The sequence below is a fragment of the Bombus huntii genome, chromosome 1 (genome assembly GCF_024542735.1).
Source record: "Bombus huntii isolate Logan2020A chromosome 1, iyBomHunt1.1, whole genome shotgun sequence".
Taxonomy (NCBI): Eukaryota; Metazoa; Arthropoda; class Insecta; order Hymenoptera; family Apidae; genus Bombus; species Bombus huntii.
In genome coordinates this window covers 25,681,371-25,701,178 of record NC_066238.1, presented here as the reverse complement: position 1 = coordinate 25,701,178, position 19,808 = coordinate 25,681,371, and the positions used below count along the sequence as shown (strand labels likewise).

The following is a 19,808-nucleotide window of genomic DNA, read 5'->3' as shown; positions in this document are numbered from 1 at the left end:
AACCGTCGAATATATTTAAAATGATAGATTAGTATACAGACAATATTCACAAAGACGCTCGTACTAACCGATTCGCTAAGACAGTGTATAAGTCGTAAAATAGGATCGCTCATGACTCGTTAATTAGATCGCGGATAATTCGTTGATAACTGGTTGATAACTGATCGACAGCTGACTGTAACTCATTTCCTTGCGATCGCGTTCGCTTGTTTATACTGCTCGGGGGAGAGTCCGAAAATTCACATTCGTCTTCGTTCGACGGTTGCACGTAGCGGCGACATTGTTTTGCTCGGAGTTTATTTCTTCTTATATTACGTATATTCTAACGATCTTGATACTCCGAGGCAAAACAACAACATGATTTGAATTGACCTCTAACTCATGACTTTTGTTTTTCTCTACTTTTTGTTTTTCTCGTTTTAATGTTGCTTTCCACGGTCATTAGCAACCTCATGTACCTATCCTTGTTCAATTTTTAATATATTTACACTGATTCTAATGCATAAACATCCACAATATTATAATATTATGCACCATATGAAAGGTTTCTTATATAAATTTCTTATATAAATTTAGTTATCACATAGTGGTAAAGGGCCTCTTTATCTGCCTTTTCACTTTATAATATAAAATAAAATATTCAATGTGATAACATTGATAATAATCTAATAGTTATTCTAGATATAAAAATATAATCACGATGTTCATTAATTCTTTCCAAATTGAAATTATCGAACTTTTCCTTACCAAGCAAATGACAGATCCAATACAATTAAGAGGGTTGATAATAAAAACAATACTTGTAAAATTTGTTTACTTCTTAGATAATAACGCAAACTCACAACAGGGTGGAATTAATGTTATAAAAAATAATCTATACTTTAACTATCAAATGAAAATTAACCAGTTCTATAAAAACCTTCGTCACGAGGTCTTTATGGTTATAATTAAATAGGTATAGTTTTTCTGCGATATGATTATAAATGCACTCACTCAGGAATTGTGTATATTGTACATATTATTATACAGGGTGGTTGGTAACTGGTGGTACAAGCGGAAAGGAGGTGATTCTACGCGAAAAAAGAAGTCGAAAATATAGAATAACAATTTTTCGTTTGAGGCTTTGTTTTCGAGAAAATCGACTGTGAATTTTCGCTCGGTACGCGTGCGGTACGTTTTAACGGATCTCACTGTTTGATCGTTGTCTCGATGAAAGAATTAAAAAAAAAAAAAAAATTAAAAAAAGTTTTTCATTCCATATTTTCGACTTCTTTTTTCGCGTAAAATCACCCCCTTTCCGCTTGTACCACCAGTTACCAACCACCCTGTATAATTATGAATATTTTGTTTAAAAAATTAAATTGTATTGAACAGAAATTAAAAATGCTAGAGCAATCTTTCGCTGTCATGGAGAAAAATAAACGTGTACAGAAATTGTTTTTGTCATGAATTCTTTAATTTTTTCATTTACCAATTTACAATTACTCACTATTTTGTCATAGACCATGACCTACCTTATGTTAATAATACTAATGCTCTGTCTCCCACAGGAGGAATACAATAGCTCAAAAGTGTATCCAATCTTTCCCCGTTATCCGATCTTAAAGGACATGATAAAGGATATAATGCATAATCCAGACTATATGGAAGTTTGTCACGAGGTGGACCAAGCATAGCGGCCAGACCCCCTCCACCGCTCGCCACGTATGACCTTGTAAAAAGGATCTTAGCGTGAACGTTGGTGAAGGGGGTGTACCAGAAACAAGCCTGAGCAAGACTTTCACTTCTCCATTCATGGTGGCTAATTACCGCAAATTCTGTTTTATTTCACACTTACGGTCTCTATAAAGATCTACATATCTGTGTTTATAGCACGTTTCGTCTGATGATATTCAGCCGGTACATATTTACAAGAAACTATACATCACCTTGTGTGTACGCTAATTGGAATCATGTTTGTTAATTGAATGCCCGAAGAAAATATGCGTGAATGCAAAGTAAGGAAATATGACATTGAGTTGTGAGGGGAAAAGGAACAGAAGATAGATTTTATAAAAAAATATATAATTAAACGAACATTCCTTTGAAGATTCTCCGTATGTTGGAATGATGCTTTTAGTATAGTATTTTTCGTGGTATTTTATGGTATCACGAGAGATCTGCTACTTGGCGACAATAAATAACAATACAAATGCAGAAATTAATTTTTGTTGCATTTTTATTGAATAAAGAATTTTTAGAATTATAAAATAACTTATTAGTATTTCAAGAGAGAAGAGGATAATTCATGAAAAACGAAATTATGTAAAATTATTTGCTTGTTGTGATTCTAAAATTTCGTCTTTTCGATCTGAAAAATAAGATAATTATCAAAAGGATTCTTTAATGTGAAAATTCATCAAAATATAGAAAGAAATAAAGATATATTTCGACAGGAGCGCCAAGTACTACAAGAACAACTAATTCCAACATAGGGAAGAAATAAAATTGATCATCTTAGTTTCTGATTACGATCGGAATAGCCGCTTGCACGTTGAAACACAAAATACAAAAATTACACCAGTACGTTTCATACGTAAACGTTGTGTAAACGTGGTGTAAAATTTCTGTTAAGGCACTTCATAATGGAGAAAATCCTGAGAAATGTTAGATTTATAAGATGTTGTCGAGTGTTGTGTATCTTTGTATGCAAATTATATCGTATGCGCGTGCATGTGCTTATCAAAATAAAAAAATGATTTAAGTGATTAAGTGTAAAATGCAACACTCTGCTTTCTGCTACTCGATGCCGTCATTAAGCATTGTCAACTTAATAAGAGTTTGTTGAATAAAGGAGACCTCTCTTTACCTACGAACAGGACAAACGGTAGCAATTTAGTAAGAGGAATATATTTATTCTGCGTCAAATATCGCTTTGCGAATGATGACACTCTTTTTCGTAATACAGAAACATTTTGCTTCGACTACGGTGGGAACTAGATATTTAGGTATAACATCATTAACTCATTAATAATCGTTGTCGTACGCGATGGTGTAACCGCAACCGATGTAACACAGGATGATGTTGATGGTGATGTTGCACAGAGAAAAATTTATTGTATCCATTATTTTATGTTATAATTTTTTCTATAGAGTTTATTGAAGTTTAATATCGTACCAACCATAAAATTATTAGCGGTACTATAGGAGGATATATCATAGTGCGAGATATTAATTTGCACTAATTTATCAAGTAATTTTGTATCCTCGATAGATATTAACAAACTTGATTTCGCTTTATTCGTGCATATTCAACACTTAAATAGCGATTTTTTAAATCTCATACTGGAAGTCATTTGAAAAAGAATAAGTCATTAAAAGTTCAATACGAAGGATTTGTCTTTCACTTCTATCATGGTTCTCAAATTTCTTCTCGTCTTTTACTTTCGTAAAATTTTAAATTCTGCAGGAATAATCTTTTCTATTTTATGAAACAAATGATTCTATACCCTTGTATTTTGTTGTATCTATGCTTTATTTATCAATTGTTTAGATATGTAACATTATACACATAAAATATTTCTTAAACTCCTAAAAGAAAAATGCCTAACAGAGTTAAAATTTATTTATCTTGAAACATATACTTGATATAAAAACATAATTTTTCCGTCTAGTGAAAGTGGAAAAATTGCTATCAATATCTTTACTTCGTGCAGAAAGCAGTTCACTTATAATATCCTGTACGAACTTCTTTTCATCATCAGTTGAAAAACTACACGATGTATGTGCTGTATTCACATTCGACTTCAATTAAAACGCAATGACTGCTTTGTATATCTTGGGTGAAACAGTGCTAACCATAGATCATACACATTTACGTTATTGTATAATAACGTAGAAAGAAGAGGATGTATTCTTTAAGAAATTTGACGTAATAAACATATCTCATCATTATCACATTTACATATATACAATATAAATATAAAAGCACCTACATGATATAAACAGACACACGTGCGTACTTTTACAACAAATTGAAATAAAATATTTCACTTTAGTCAACCTCTACATCTTCAGGAATTATAAAATTATCCATTGTTCTACGTAACGTCGATTCATCTTATATTCCTTTGGTAGCGAAGTACATATGTATGTATGTAAGCAAGATATGTTTATCTACTAACATAATTATATGATGCACTATAGTTTTTATAAAAACTGTTAAATCAATAAAATATCGTATTCGCTATAATTCATGAAAAATATTCGAGTTCGTGTATTAACATAACTTGACACAAACGTTATATGAATTAACTCGGCTGAAAAGATTAACTTTCCACCAAATTTTTCAATTTTTAATTAAAAAATAAATTTTAATAAATTGAAAAAAATGAATAGACATGAAAAACTGAGAAGTTTCGGCGTACATAGTTAATAAAATACCATAAATTCTATGACGTTATTTATTTTTCATTCGCTTGCTTCATGAAAGCTTATGAAAGCTTAAATTGATTGTGGAATATAATTAATCGATTCATCTATCACGCTATTAGAATAAGCAACGGTGCATGAAATGATAGCAAAAACTAATATAATACGAATATATAAACTATAAAAAGTTTTACTACGTTATCTTAATATTTAAAAATCTAATAATGAATTATGGCGGACTTACGATTTAAATGTATAAATTATAAACTAGATAATCAAACGAATTTCTGTAAACGTCCGTTTACGAGAAAAATTCGCGGAATATATCATAATTTGATATCAAAATTTCAATTACTTAAATTTATCAAAACTCTCCGACGAACATCTGCAATATTTCATATATATAAATAATCATAGTTTGCATAATATTTAAAATAAGTACTTCTCGGAATGGAATATTTATGTAGTATCGTGGACGAAAGGCCTAAGAAATATCGGGCGAACTATGAACAATGTCGCGAGAGCCGAGGCGTCGTCGGGCCCATCAATGTGTCATCGGTCTTTTCAAGTGCATAGTTTCGTGGAAAAGACCTACGTGACCCTGGCCACGAGCGCCTGCAGAACACGTGTGCGGTGGGCCTAGGAAAAAGACAACAGAATGCGGCAACGACCAGAGAGTTAGTCGAAAAGCAGAGTGCGAGTCGAGGAGCCGAGTGCGAGCTGAGCGGAGACAGAGGTTGCGAGTGGCGTTGCCGAGAGAGTGTGGATTGCGCTGTTTTCTGTACGTTTGGCGTGAATAGTTCAGGTTGAACAACAATCGTCTTTTTCTGTCTGATTAACATCTCTATTGTCCACTCTTTGTAAACACATTATATCACGATATTACATTTATTTTAATACACATTATTGTGATATTGATTTACATTTCAAGTGGAACACATAACAGCCTTGGAAAAATCTATACTGAGCGTTTAAATCGTTAAAATCTAGTCGTAAAAGAAACAAAAATACGAATCATCTACTACGTAAGTAATGTGTAAGAAAAAAACCAATGGCTGACAGCTCGAAATCAAAATGCACGTATATGTAATGCACGACAGACATTGAGACGACAAGACGATCTATTATCAAAACGTGGATCCTTTTCAATGTATGTCGATGCCTAGTGACCCATAATCCCTTCCCTTGTATGTTTAAAATGATTCTTATATCCCAATCAAAAGCCTGTTACAAACAAAGAAAATAACGGATCAGTTCAGAGAAATGCTGGGTACAGGCATATACAGAAACTAAAATGATGATTAAGCGGTCAAATGACATACTTGATGATTAATATCGAAAAGGTAATTTATGATCTCGTAATGCACATTCCTCTTCAAATTGATTCATATCTGAAAACAAAATGAAACTTACGATACTTATGCGAATCAAATTTTGCAGGGAATAAAATATTTTTCGAACGGTGTTCTTTTCTATCACACCGATCGCCTTCAGTTTATTGATATCAAAAGTAACACGTACAAAATAAAATTTAAGCGACCCTAAATAATGAGCTTACACGAACAGTACTTTAATTTTTACAAATTTCATGATAATTTTGCATTGTAATATACTTTTTTTTCGCCGAAATGCACAAGAAATTTTGCAATGAATCAAACTTGAGAAGCTTCGAATGAAATTTATACAAATATTAATATTAAGGTATATTGGAAATGGAAATTTCAAAAATTATATCAAATATCAATCATGCGCAAGATTATATCGTATAAAATTATAAAGAAGACGGATTGAAATTTATTTGTCTGCATTCAGCAAATCTACGTAAAAGAGGAATACATACATACTGTAGCTATTGAGTTTCTAGAATAGCGCTTTTGTCGTAGATATTTGTCTTCTTCTATGATCTATGTATATGTATAAAGAAACGTACAATATTTGAAGAAATTTCGACACAAAAAACTACGCTGCAGCTTAATAATTTCCAATTTATTTTCCATTAATATTTCCTAATTTCGTTATCTAGCATATATACTTAACCCTTTCTTTAAATTATTTAGTTATTCTTGCAAATACATTAGCACATAATCAAATATTTACTTGCGCTATAAATCAAAAAAGAACCTGAATACTTAAAGATCAAAATTTAGAAAAAATCGCGAACATTATTTATGCAATGTTAATTGACTATATTATATTCTTGACGTTAATATAAAGACCAAAGTTAACTGAAGAATCACCACGAAATGTACACGTTACATAGTCTATACAAGTTCATTATTAAACTTTGTTTCTGAAACGTTGACTGGTTAAATTATATTTATAATTACTCTATGTATATTCAGATGCATCTACGATTACCTTGAGATAATATAATCGCGACATAATTCATATCTTTTATGTAAAACAAAATACCTTCTTAGACCAATGATCGCATAATATTAAGGAGAACTTAAGGTATAGTATAAAGCGGAACTACATGTAGCGAAGGAGTAAAGCTATACTCGATGCAATGTCTTTGAATTGATGAATATAGCAAGTGCGCTCGCTGTTTTAATGAAACTAGGAGAGTGCCAAATAGATTTTGAAAGTTTATACGTGTGCGTAAGTGCGAATATGACGTTATGCAATGGCGTATACATATATATTTGCGAGTGTTACTGTAAAATTTTTATATAGTGTATTGTACGTAATAATGTTGACGTAGTTTTATTTTGCTGGACTGATCGTTAATTGTGCGTAAAAATTTTTTATGACTATATAAAACAGAAACTTTTACCTATGCATAATGCATATAAATTAAATTATTTGTTGTATACAGGGTGGTTGGTAACTGGTAGTACAAGCGGAAGGGGAGTGATTCTAAGCGAAAAAAGAAGTCGAAAATATAGAATGAAAATTTTTTTTTTATTTTTTTCTTTTTTTTAATTTTTCCATCGAGACAACGATCTACAGTGAGATCCGTTATAACGAGACGTGATAAAGTGCACGCGTACCAAGCGAAAATTCAAAGTCGATTTTCTCGAAAACAAAGCCTCAAACGAAAAATTGTTATTCTATATTTTCGACTTCTTTTTTCGCGTAGAATCACCCCCTTTCCGTTTGCACCACCAGTTACCAACTACCCTATATAAAATAAAATCTATTTTAATTTCAGTAATTAAAACTATTTTCAGTAATGAAGATATTTAGTAAAATTCGTTATTTATTGGAAAAGATATTGAAAATAAGTTATTGAAGTGTGCGAAAACCGGGACTCACTCCAGCGAAAAAAACTATCAATGATATAAGTATAATTATTATGAACATACACATACGGATGTCTGATACGAGAGATCTACCTAATGTGTTTAAGAGTGTGTACATGGTAGACGTAATAACCGTGTTAATGTCCTATAGAAATATATAACATTCAATGGTGCTTTGGTTTCTCATGGAATGCTATTAAGAGAGGTCTTTAAACCTTTAAAGATACGATATTTCTATACGTATAAAACACGATAAATATACAAAGGAGCACCTTTTTAATCTTTATCCCTCCTACTCTAATAGCAATATGGCCGTAAAGTAATAAAATTTGTACGATCTAAAAGAAACTAGATTTGCATCAATCTATGTATGTACATGTTTTTATACAAATCGGCACATAATGATTGAAAATGTTCAGCACATGTCATATTGTAAAAATACTAAGTTTATTCCAAAAATAACATCGGCAAGTTTAAGATCAATAAGGTACATGAAGATCAATTACGATATCAAAGGACCATTATCCACTGATTCAATATACATAAGTGTACAATAATCGAATGGCAAATGAAATTTATGGCTTTGAGTAAGAATTCAATTTTCGAAACTTTATCTCGCGTTCTTGATAAGTGTATGTTTATGGAATCTATCAATGAAAATTCGACCAATCTGTATGTCTATAACCAGTAATCGTACGCTCTATGACACACGTTTCATGTACGCATCTAAACGATGTATTTCTGTAAGTGGATAGAGAATATGTATACATATTCGCTTTATTACGATAAGCTTCTGGGTGCATATCGATAAGTTACATAGACGTAAATTTTTACGGATAAAAAAAATAAATATAAATATATATATTTTGACAGGACCTTCATAAGGAAGTTAGCGAAAATCTTGAGGAGGACCTTCACTGAGACTATTCGTTTAGCGTACAAGTTGTGAAACGATGCAAACGTTTACAAGCAAACGATTCGTTGCTGAAGGTTCAATATTGAACGATCATCGTATGTCCCTATAAAAGAATTCTAATATCTTCGTGATATTTTCTGATATAATGTACGATGCCGCGAATTGAATTATTTCGCACGTTTTAGATCCGATTGTGTGAATGTCTTTAAATACTTTCGTATTCTGAACGAAATTGTGGAGTCACAGTCCATCTCAAAAAACAAAAAGGAGTCGTAAAGAATTTGAAGATATAGTATTTTATAATTTCATAATCATTAGTACGTGATCATAGGTTTTCGTATTTTTACTCACAATTATATTATAACTATGATAAGTTGCCCTAAACAAAATAATTCGTTTTACGCACTATTAGAATACATACTAGCGTAGAGCAAGAGATGTCAAGGTATTATTAGTACAGCCAGCATTGTGTACTTCATTGTAAAATGTGCGATTTAATGAACAGTCTACACGTAAATTAATAACTCAATCACCAGGCTAGATCGACTGAGAGAACACATTATACATATAAGATTATACACATAGGTCGTCTGTTATGATTTATATCGTGCAATCTTCGCAGTCAATAGTTAACGAAATATAGATTTTCAGATCAATATGTGAAGTTTATTAAGCGCGTACGTTTCAACGTCGCAAGCAATTCACAAATGTTTCTCGAACTTCGATCATTGATACCATTAATCGCTAGTCCGTGTAGAATTTATAATATACATATAATCACTTGTGGTAACATGAAAAAGGGAGATAAGCTGTTGTGATGTTTGTATGTTCGTTACGGTAGAATTGCAAAGTGGAATTATTTAGGAATGCATAGTGTATAGCTATACCATAATCATGTATGATATCGTTTAGATTTTTATCAGTTCCATTATTATGTGTATGGTAATTTATTGAAGTACAGTTAGAGTACAATGCTCACGTTGATCAATTGTAAATTATGTCATGTACTTGATGAATTTATACACACACGCGTCTGTTCTTATTTAACACTGGCTTTTATTTCTATTAAAATTCTTTATGTCTGATCATAATATATGAACATGAAATATCTGACTGTACACAAATTATGTTTAAAGAATTAAGGAAATCAACGTTCATTATCAATATATGCATAAATGATGCGTTTAATGCAAACTATATATATACTACTTCTCGTTAAAGAAAAACGTCGATGTCCTGACTGTTTCGTGTTGAGAACTAAAGTTTTTGATGTTTTAATAACCGCTTCGTTAAAAAAAACAGAATCTTAACGTCAAATTATAATGCTGCTAATCGTTGTTAAACTTTAATGTACAGAATACAAACTATTATAAAAAAATAGTCAAAAATCTTTTCATTTAAACACAATTTTGCATTAAATCTTTGCGTGTCAAATTTTGATATATTATTTCTAATATATTGATATACGTATATATATATATATTTATTAATAAAAATTATAGTTATTAATGGCATTTAATACAAATGTATATATATTTATATACATTTAAATATATACATTAATATATATATATATATTACTTTTCCAAAAAAAAAAAACTTTTAATACTGTAAAGGACGTTAAGATTCTTGAAAAAAGGTAGAGTTAGAAAAAACGAGAATAGCCGACGAATCGCATAATGTTGATGTGTGTAAGTAAAACTATTAGTTTGCAATTCATGTAACTAGATATCCGATGAATGTGACGTATGTTAATAAGCAAGTAAAATGTTACAAGGAAATTGTGTGTTTGTAATAGCGTTCCTTAAACGGACTGGCCCTTATAGATAACATTTAAAGAAAATGCTTTTATGTATGAACTGGTGTTCACTAGTACACGACTAACTAATAGACATCATGCTAGATTAGTTAAAATGTAATGTATGCTAGATGTTATAGTGTTGTACTAGTGTTTACATCTTCCTATTTATGCGTTCTGTGTTTCCTGGTGGAAAATAGCGAGTAGTTACGTGTACAAGTAGTTTTAAAAACGATCTTAGTCCATTGATTTGAACAGAATTTTATGCTACAGTACATATCGAATGTACGATTTTAATTTCCCTGTAATACATCTTTGTTACCGCTATAAAACTTCACTTGTTTATTGGTTGTTAAGCTTTGTTAATAAAATACTATAAAATTTTAAATGACTTATTTACTCGATTTTCTGAATCCATTTTCTGAAATTTCATTCTCTGTTATTAGGTTGTCCCAGAAGTTTCTTTCGTTTTATAAAGAAATAATAGATGCACAACATTTTTTGTTTTGTCCATATTTTGTATGATCCATTTTGTTCTATTTCTATTATTCTTTTATTATTTCTATTATTCTATTATTCTAAAATTTTTTATTGTTTTTTATCGGTGAGCGGTGGGATAAAAGACAATATCGTTAGCCGTTGATAATAATATCGTGTGTATTCAAAGGACATTATTGAAAAGACTAAGATGGCAAATTGTAAAGGGGAACAATTTTCAAGTGAGGAAAATCTAACGCTGGAAGAATTAAGAAACAAGCTTGCGCACATGAATCTACCAATATCTGGTGCAAGGTCAGTATTGGTTGCCAGGCTAAATCGAGCGTGTAATGCTGGACAACCAAATCTCAAAGAGTCAGCAAATGGTGAAAGGTCCACGGAGAAGCGAGGTTCGGGGATCATACCAAAAACAAAGCGTGATCGAGATGAAGGCGAAAATCTGGAGAGGCTTAGGACAAAAGAATTAAGGGGGGAGGGGGGCGGGAGGGTAAGGTTAATTCGTACAAAATAAGGCATGTCTTTGTGAATTATTTGTGACGACACAGTTAAAATCTCTTTATTAAAACCAATGGTACATTAACGTATGATATTCGAAGAATATTGTATAAAATTTTCACGGAGAAATATTAAAAAATACGGCAATGGCAGCAATTATTCGGACGTGTCTCGGAAAAAAGTAGAATTGCTCATAACTTGGTGCTGGATCATCTGAAGTAAAAAAATCAGGTAGGTAACAGTTTCGCCCAGGTAACGCTAGGAGGGTTTTTCGAAATTTCAATTTTTCACTTTTTTGGAACACTTTGAGTTAGCCGATTTTGCGAAAATTTGCGGCTAATTTTCCCTTCAAAGTGCTCCAAAAAAGTGAAAAATTGAAATTTCGAAAAACCCTCCTAGCGTTACTTGGGCGAAACTGTTACCTAACGAATGAACTTTAACTTTTTGATTTCAGATGATCCAGCACCAAGTTATGAGGGGCACGGCAATTATACTTTTTTCCGAGACACGTCCGAATAATTGCTGTCATTGCCGTATTTTTTAATATTTCTCCGTGAAAATTTTACGGGAAAATCTAACGGGAACGAGTGCATTCAGTGCGGCCAGGGCGTTGGCAGTCACACCCGATCTGGACTTCATTGTCAGCACCTTACAGATGCTTGACACCTTTGACGCGGTTATATTCAATTCTTACATCAATGATTTAGAAATTAATAATCTGTTTAATCTGAATGCTTCCTGCATTATTGGTATCAGATACAAAAAAACATATACAGCACTTTTGACTTTTTATAGGAAATAAATATTGATTATTTGTCATATATCACGGTTACAGGACTTGATACCTATGATAACCTGAATAGTGATAGTGTTTAAATTGATAGTGTATTCAAGGAACTACTCTTGATGTTTAACGAACAACAATTTATTAACAAACATAACATATAACATAACAATTAACATGTGATCAACAAATAATCTCCATCCTGGAATTAACTATCGCTGTGGTATAAGGAAGATAGGGTTTATTCCGCTACCAACCTTCCGAGATTTCGGTAAAATTGGTTTGTTTTTTTGTAACATTTTTTATCCTACGATGATCCAATTCTACGGGGTTCCGCGAAAAGAAGTCTACGTGGGCCATTTTTTTGCCTTCTCGAAACATAATGTCAAAGGTAAAAGTTTGTAGGTAAGCCCACCACCTGTGAACCTTTTCAATTAAATATACTCTACTAATGCTTTCCTTCAGGGAACTACAATCAGTGACGACAAGAAATTGTCGTCCACGTAGATAGTGCCGAAAATGTTTGACGGCGTTTACAACCGCCAACGTCTCTAATTCATACGAGGAATACATAGATTCCTCAGGGCTAGTTCTTTTACTGCAATATTCTATCACTCTATTTGTACCTTTAACTTTGTGCATCAAAATGGCCCCATATCCCTTCGAACTAGCGTCAGTATGTAGTTCGATCGGGTATTTGGGATCGAGTGTTATTAACGCCGACGCGCCAGTCAGGACGGAAATTACTTTTTGCCATATTTTTTCATGCTTTTCCGTCCAAGTTATGTTTTTATTATTCGAAATAAGGTCATACAGGGGTTTCATTATCCGTTTATATTTAGGGATGAAATCTTGAAAGTAAGAGACTAAAACTATGAACTGCTTCAGCTGTGCGACGGTCGTTGGCGCGGGTAAAAAACTCAAGGCTTGTGTTTTACCCAGGCTGGGACGAACTTCTCCGTTACCAATTACATATCCGCAATAGTGTAACGACGTCTTTAGAAAAGAGCATTTAAAAAAACTAAAAGAAAATCCGGCTTTTACGAGGATACTTAATACGGTGTCCAATCTTTCTAAAGCTTGATCTATCGAGTCGGCAATGATTAAGACTTCATCAAAGTAAACAACAACGTATGAATAAGCGAGGTCGCCTAAGGCATTGAGGATGGCCCTCTGAAAAACGGACGATGCATTTTTCAATCCAAATGGCATCATCATGTACTCATATTGTCCGTCGAGCGTAACGAACGCTGTATACTGCATCGAATTAGGATGAATGGGAATTTGGTGAGACCCTCCGGCCATATCTAGGGTAATAAAGTATCTCGCCTTCTGCAGCCTCGCGATCTGATCCGCTTCAAGAGGGAGATGGTACTGATCCGCGACCGTATTTCTATTTAGTTCTCGAAAATCTACACACAATCTATCTGAGCCGTCCACTTTCGTCACGAATAACATAGGGCTCGCGAATGGTGAACTACTAGGCCTTATAATTTTAGCTTCAATTATTTCGTTTATCCTTTCACGCACAATTCTCCACCCTTCCTCGCTAAGATTATAAGGGTTTCTTTGGACGGTAATGTTAGAATCTATTAAACTTATTTCTAACTCCCCCGTACTTATGCGAATACGCGAGGACCCCGCAATGGACGAATCTTTCAATTTTTTGAGAATAGAAATTAATCGATCTTTATCATTACCGATTACATCTGTGTCGACCTCGTTAATATCGATCTCGTCGTCCGCGGTTTTGCTACAGTCATTAATTGTCTTTGACTTATAAATAACGAGGCTGTTTCGCGTAATATTTACGTCAACACCTTGACTTAAAATTTCACGACCAATGATGATATCGTATCTTAAGTAGGTATCAAGAAGTACATGAAAAGTTTTCTCTAATTCAAAACCGTTAATACATACAGTGGACAATATCTGAGATGTACTTTCAACACAAGTATTTCCTATTCCTCGCATTACTAGTATATTAGTAGCTTTTTTGCCAGAAAATTTCGGGGCTACAGACTCTTTAATTAATGAGCATTCGGCTCCAGAATCGAAATGGAATGAGAACGACTCACCCAGGTGACTTAATTTACCAGTAGGAAACTCCACCATTCAGGTGTCGGCTCGATGTTCGTTATTGGAATCATAGTTTTTTTCCCCCAGTAACGGACAATTAAGCGAGATATGATCTACCCTACGACACTTGAAGCACAACATCCTGACCGATGTAGCTGGTTCGCTTCTTTCTAGACGCCGCCATTTCCATTTCCATTTCTCGGTCTTTACTCTCTCACAGTAAAAGCACTTATTCCGCGAGTCAGGTAGCCTGTATCATTTGGCTTCGGGACCAATTGATGTATTATTTAGAAATTCGTCCTCGGTCTCGATATCCTTTTCAAGTGCTATTCGTTCAGTGGGCTGATCTTGTGCGCTCACTTGACAATGAATCATAGCGTTAAGTATTTCTTCTTTAGTTAAATTTTCACACTTCGCCTGCACGTGGGAGCGGAGAGGAGCGATGTAAGCTGCCATGTTTTCGTCCTTCTGTGGTTTTTCTCTGGATATACTCATTACCGCCGAGGTTGCTGTTTCTTTACCACCAAAACGCGTAGTAAAAAGTTCCATAAACGTCGGCCAGGTAAGCTCTTCGCCATTCACTATCTGCGTAAACCAATGCGCTGCAGAACCTTTTAGAGCATTTTTTAAAGCAGAAATTGGCGCGCTGTCTTGTAGAGGGTTGTCCTTCATAAGCTGATTAGCAGCTGCGCACCATGCGGCTGGATCAGCGCCCGCGATTTCGGGGTCAAAATGTGGTAGCATTAGATTTATAGATTTCGCACTCTGTATCCACGCCAGCGTGTGAATAAAATCGCGCACCATAATCATATGCTCTTGCAATGTTATAACCGGCACTGGTCCCTCTTCTGATGTCGGGTTGGCGTTGGGATTAGAGCTATGGGCGCTTGATGAATCTCCACTGGAACTAGCCATCGTTGTGTTACAATGAAGATAGAGTTTATTAACACAAGTATGGACACAACCGATTTGACAACTAACTGCTAAGTTAGACAGTCTAAGTTGGACTATATGTTAAGACGTGAAATATTCACGGATCGCAAAGACGTCACTTAACTCGTTGATGAGAGCGTACGAGAGAGAGTGTCCCTCCGTCACGGTGACCCTGAAAAGGAAAACTACGATGGGGTGTGTCCAAGGGCACGAAATCGTCGGATTGGTGGAGAAAAATCGTCGTTCGGAAAGTGAGGGAAGTTGTCATTGCTGCTAATTGGTCAATTTCCATTGTGGTGGTTAGAGGAGGGTGCTAGCCGCTCTTGAGTGAAAGTTGCTAGTGGGAAGCGTCGTTTGTGAGAAAAATAGATTTTCCCTACCTTTCCGTAGTCAGAACAAAGACTATTTGTTTGTTTGAAAGACCTTCTGTCAAGTGCCGTTACAACTATTTCTTCTTAATTCTTACTTTCTCTTTAAGGAGAGCCTATTTACCCTATACCGTTATTAGACTTTATTAGCCTATACCTTTGTTAGACAAAGCGTTCATCCCTTCGGTGACTGGTTGTCGCCTCGACTCTGGGCTCATTATCATTAATCTCGAACAAACACAACCGGATTGTATGACGCGAAAAAAGAAGTCGAAAATATAGAATGAAAATTTTTTTTTAATCTTTTTTTTTTTTTAATTTTTCCATCGAGACAACGATTTACAGAGATCCGTTATAACGAGACGTGATAAAGTGCACGCGAATAAGAGATGAGTAAGGCAGATTAGATTAAGTTAGGATGAGTAATTTCGCCTAAAACATCGAACGGAAGATCTGTTAAATATAATATATGTCGGAGATGAAAGAACACCGGAGCCTTTGGAATTTTGGATAACCCCGCAACATTGTAACCTAGAGTCTACTATAGCTGTAATTGAACAATTGTAGTTATTCAACCCGATTGTAATTATTCGAGAATTGTGATAATGAGCTTGGGCTCGAGGCGACAGTCAGTCGCCGAACGTAGCCGCGGTCACGGGATGAACGCTTTGCCTGACAGAGGTATGAAGTAATTCTATAGCTCTCCTTAAAAGAAATATTTGTGGCGACACGCGACAGTAAACATTCCAACGGTTTCTGTCCCGTGGCTCGCCACGTGCAGACCCTATTCTTCGAGTAAGATGATTGCCAGATGTCGATGCGTCTCCGCAGTACATGTTCGGCTAGCCCGAGGGCCCGTTATAAATCTTAAGGTTTAGTTAACTAAAGTCCTTCAAACAGACAAACAGTCTTTGTCCCAACTACGGGAAGATAGGGGAGACATATTTTTCAACGAGCGGCGTCTCCCACTAGCAACTTTCCCTCGAGGGCGGCTAGCATCCTTTTCTAACCACCGATATGGAGATTAACCAATTAGCAGCAACACTTTCTGAACGAAGGCTTTTCTCGACGAATCCGATGATCTCGTATCCTTAGACACACCCCGTTATAGTTTTCCTGTGTGGCATCATCGGGACGGGAAAGGCATTCTCGCTCGCGATCTCATCGATCCAAGAGTAACGCCTTCGCGATCAGTGATCATTCTCAGACTTAGACTTTGTGACTACGTTCTGTTGTCATCCCGTTGACCGCGGATTCGTTATTGAGCCCGAGAGCATCGTCACTAGTGTCGCGAGTGCCGAACCGCCGTGATCAATTGTTAAGACTGTAATAATTCTATCATTGTAATAAACTACGCCTGTGTGTACCGTATCAATGGCTAATCCTCGAGAAGATTCATTTGACGCCCACAACCCCATTCCCAGTGCCGACCCGACATATATATATAGGGGCTTATATCTTCCAAACGCATGATTTCCCGAAGTTTAAATTTCATATTTCAGATACAGCCAAAAAATTCTACCAAATGTCCAAATCGGGCAAATCGTGAATGTGAACAACTAAATAAAAAAAAAAAATATTTCAGATCTATTGCCTCGTTCAACGATGCTCACCAAATTTCATCTCGGTCGGTCAGCGGTACCTTTAGGAATAATATTCTTTTTTGTATATTCTATACTTTTCAAGAATAAAGTAGTTCATAATTTGAAAAAAGATATTTTGAGAGATACAAACGGAAGGAAAATATGATGAAAATAGCAGATATAATAATGAAATTCATAGCTTTAAATCTTCTTTGAGTTACACTGTTAAAGGATTAAGTAATAGTCGAATTGATTTTGACTAGATAGTCATGATTAAATATAAATAATTGTGATTAAATAAATTGTCATGTGAGAGAACATTTTATAATTTGCTAAATTTAGTACAAATAGATTTAGCACAATAGATTTATTCTACAGTAAAATACAGTGAATTATTGAAATAAATTATATAGTTCTTAGAAATCAATTACAAATGATAATTTACAAATCTATATGTACATATATACATCTATATATTCTTTTAAAAATACTATGTATATAATGTTTTACAGCAACTTACTTGATGTTCCTTCATCCTTTACATCCTGAACGATTCTCCGGACACTCTGTGTGAATTTGCCCATGAGATTCGTGCCTGCTAAAAAATATTAACAAACAATTACTTAGAGAAGTATAAATAAAGATGTTAGAAAATTTATCGATGCTGTATGTATAACATTGTGCTTTAGTAAGTTATTAATTAATAGAACAATAAATGTATTTATTATCAGTGAAACTGATCTCAGTGCATTGTGACTTCTTTATAATATTTATGAATATGAGTACCATTAATGAGTGATGAAGGAAGAATTTCTTTTATAGAATAAAAGAAATTTGATCTTGGAAGGATTAAAAGAAAGATGAGGTATATCTATTAATTATTAATTTATTAATTATTAATTTTTAAATATCAACCTATATGGTTGTTACATTCATTTTGATTCTATATATTAGAGTTGGTTTTTATATCAGTGTTAGCATTAGAAAGACAAATGGTTTATTTTTTGCTTATTGCGCTATTTGCATATTGCATATTCAGAAGGTAAACGTTTTCGTCAGAAGCAAAAATGTGTGTCGATGTATGTTTATGTTGGATGCCATAAAATGCGATAGGACAAGAGAGTGAATAAAGCTTCTTAGTTATACAATAGAGAAGGATCGCCAAGGTGGACCCTTAAAGGCATTTAAAGCTCTCCCGGCAGGTAATCTATTGTCTGTAGGACAATATTTAAGGGGGGGCTAAGGTTAATTAGTACACAAATAAGGCATGTTTTTGTGAATTATTTATGACGACACAGTTAAAATCTCTTTATTAAAACCAATAGTGCATTAAAGTATGGCATTCGAAGAATATTGTATAAAATTTTCACGGAGAAATATTACAAAATACGGCAATGGCAGCAATTATTCGGACGTGACAGAAATTCCTCGGGGTAACTTTCGACCGGTCAGATCGCTAGAATTAGCTACCTTAACAATCGGAAGTATCCGTGTTTGCGACACGTTCGACTATTGAGAACACAATGGAAATGGAAAATTAGAGGCATTGTTAACATTACTAGAACCGTCCTAAGTGCTAATATCTCGACTCAGAGATAATATCTAGTTTCTGAAAGCTGGTGTCATAAATCATAATTGTCTTCATAAATTTTCTATTTTCTATAGTTTATTTGATTGATTTATTTAATGTTGCTTAATTGTATACTGTTAAAATGAATGAAGCTATGGATTATATGGAAAATAAATAAAGTTTGTAAATAAAAGAGTCCTGAAGGATACAGTTTATCCCTACATTTTATACCACCCGTTTAACGTATTTGCGTAGTTAATCTGTGCTTGCATTTACGAGCATTAGGACAATATAATTTGGGTTCGTGAATTTGGCTGCATGCCAATATGGAGGGTAGCGTAATGTCGACGTAAACTCATGCCATAAATCCGAACAATAATCTTCTTCAACGAATGGTCATGGGAATTTATCCGTTATATGATTACTTTTATTCAACGAGACATTAGCAATTTGCAATGTTTAATAAATTTTACCATTTTTTATTAACGTAGATTATTATATAAAAATTGAGTTTAGAAAAATGAAAATATTTCAAGTAATTGAGTTAAGTTTCAAGTAATTGAGTATGAAAAATATATTTGAATTAGAATAATTTAATACTTTTTTCTACAATAGATATAAATGAAGTACATATTATGCTTATACTAGATACACGATAAAAAGTATAATTTATGTATTTCTAAATATCCTTGTTTGAAATGTTGTCCGTCGCAATAAACTTGTTGCAATATTTTTTTCTAATAATATTTTAATATATTTCACAAATAGTAATTAAAATGCACAATATTGTATGTAAAATACGTATAAATTATTTTACATTGTTCGTTGTATATGATTTCCAACATTCTGCTTCCAATCTAAATGTAAACAAATTTACTAGAGAGGATTAGCATTGGAGTAACTAATATAACGAAGCATGTCTAAAAAAATAAAAAATATATTCATTTAAATACATATAAAACAGTAGCAAAGGAATATATTATAGAAATACAAAAAAATGTAATTAAACATATGTCGGAGATGAAAGAACACCGGAGCCTTTGGAATTTTGGATAATCCCGCAATCAATTGTAATCTAGAGTCTACCATAGCTGTAATTAAACAATTGTAGTTATTCAATTCGATTGTA

General features: G+C 33.7%; 2 protein-coding genes across 12 annotated transcripts in view; both read left to right on the top strand.

Annotated features, from left to right (window-relative positions):
• The window catches only part of LOC126866713 (uncharacterized), a 497,548-nt gene that overhangs the window by 432,710 nt on the left and 45,030 nt on the right, over nucleotides 1–19,808 (top strand). For 8 of the 11 annotated variants that reach the window (XM_050620723.1, XM_050620696.1, XM_050620627.1 and 5 more), the window contains one exon: nucleotides 1,551–1,728. The exons of 1 other annotated variant lie outside the window; for it this stretch is intronic. In XM_050620723.1, coding sequence (XP_050476680.1) covers nucleotides 1,551–1,676 — 126 coding nt within the window. In that variant the 3' untranslated portion in view covers nucleotides 1,677–1,728. Of the gene's footprint in view, nucleotides 1–1,550; nucleotides 1,729–1,872; nucleotides 2,288–19,808 lie in introns of those variants that run through there. 2 more of the 11 variants (XR_007690036.1, XR_007690035.1) reach the window with 1 other exon arrangement.
• Nucleotides 1,780–19,808, top strand: part of LOC126866841 (dnaJ homolog subfamily C member 8) — a 131,870-nt gene continuing 113,841 nt past the window's right edge. Inside the window, exon 1 of the mRNA XM_050620827.1 lies at nucleotides 1,780–1,797. Coding sequence (XP_050476784.1) covers nucleotides 1,795–1,797 — 3 coding nt within the window. The 5' untranslated portion in view covers nucleotides 1,780–1,794. The remainder of the gene's footprint in view (nucleotides 1,798–19,808) is intronic.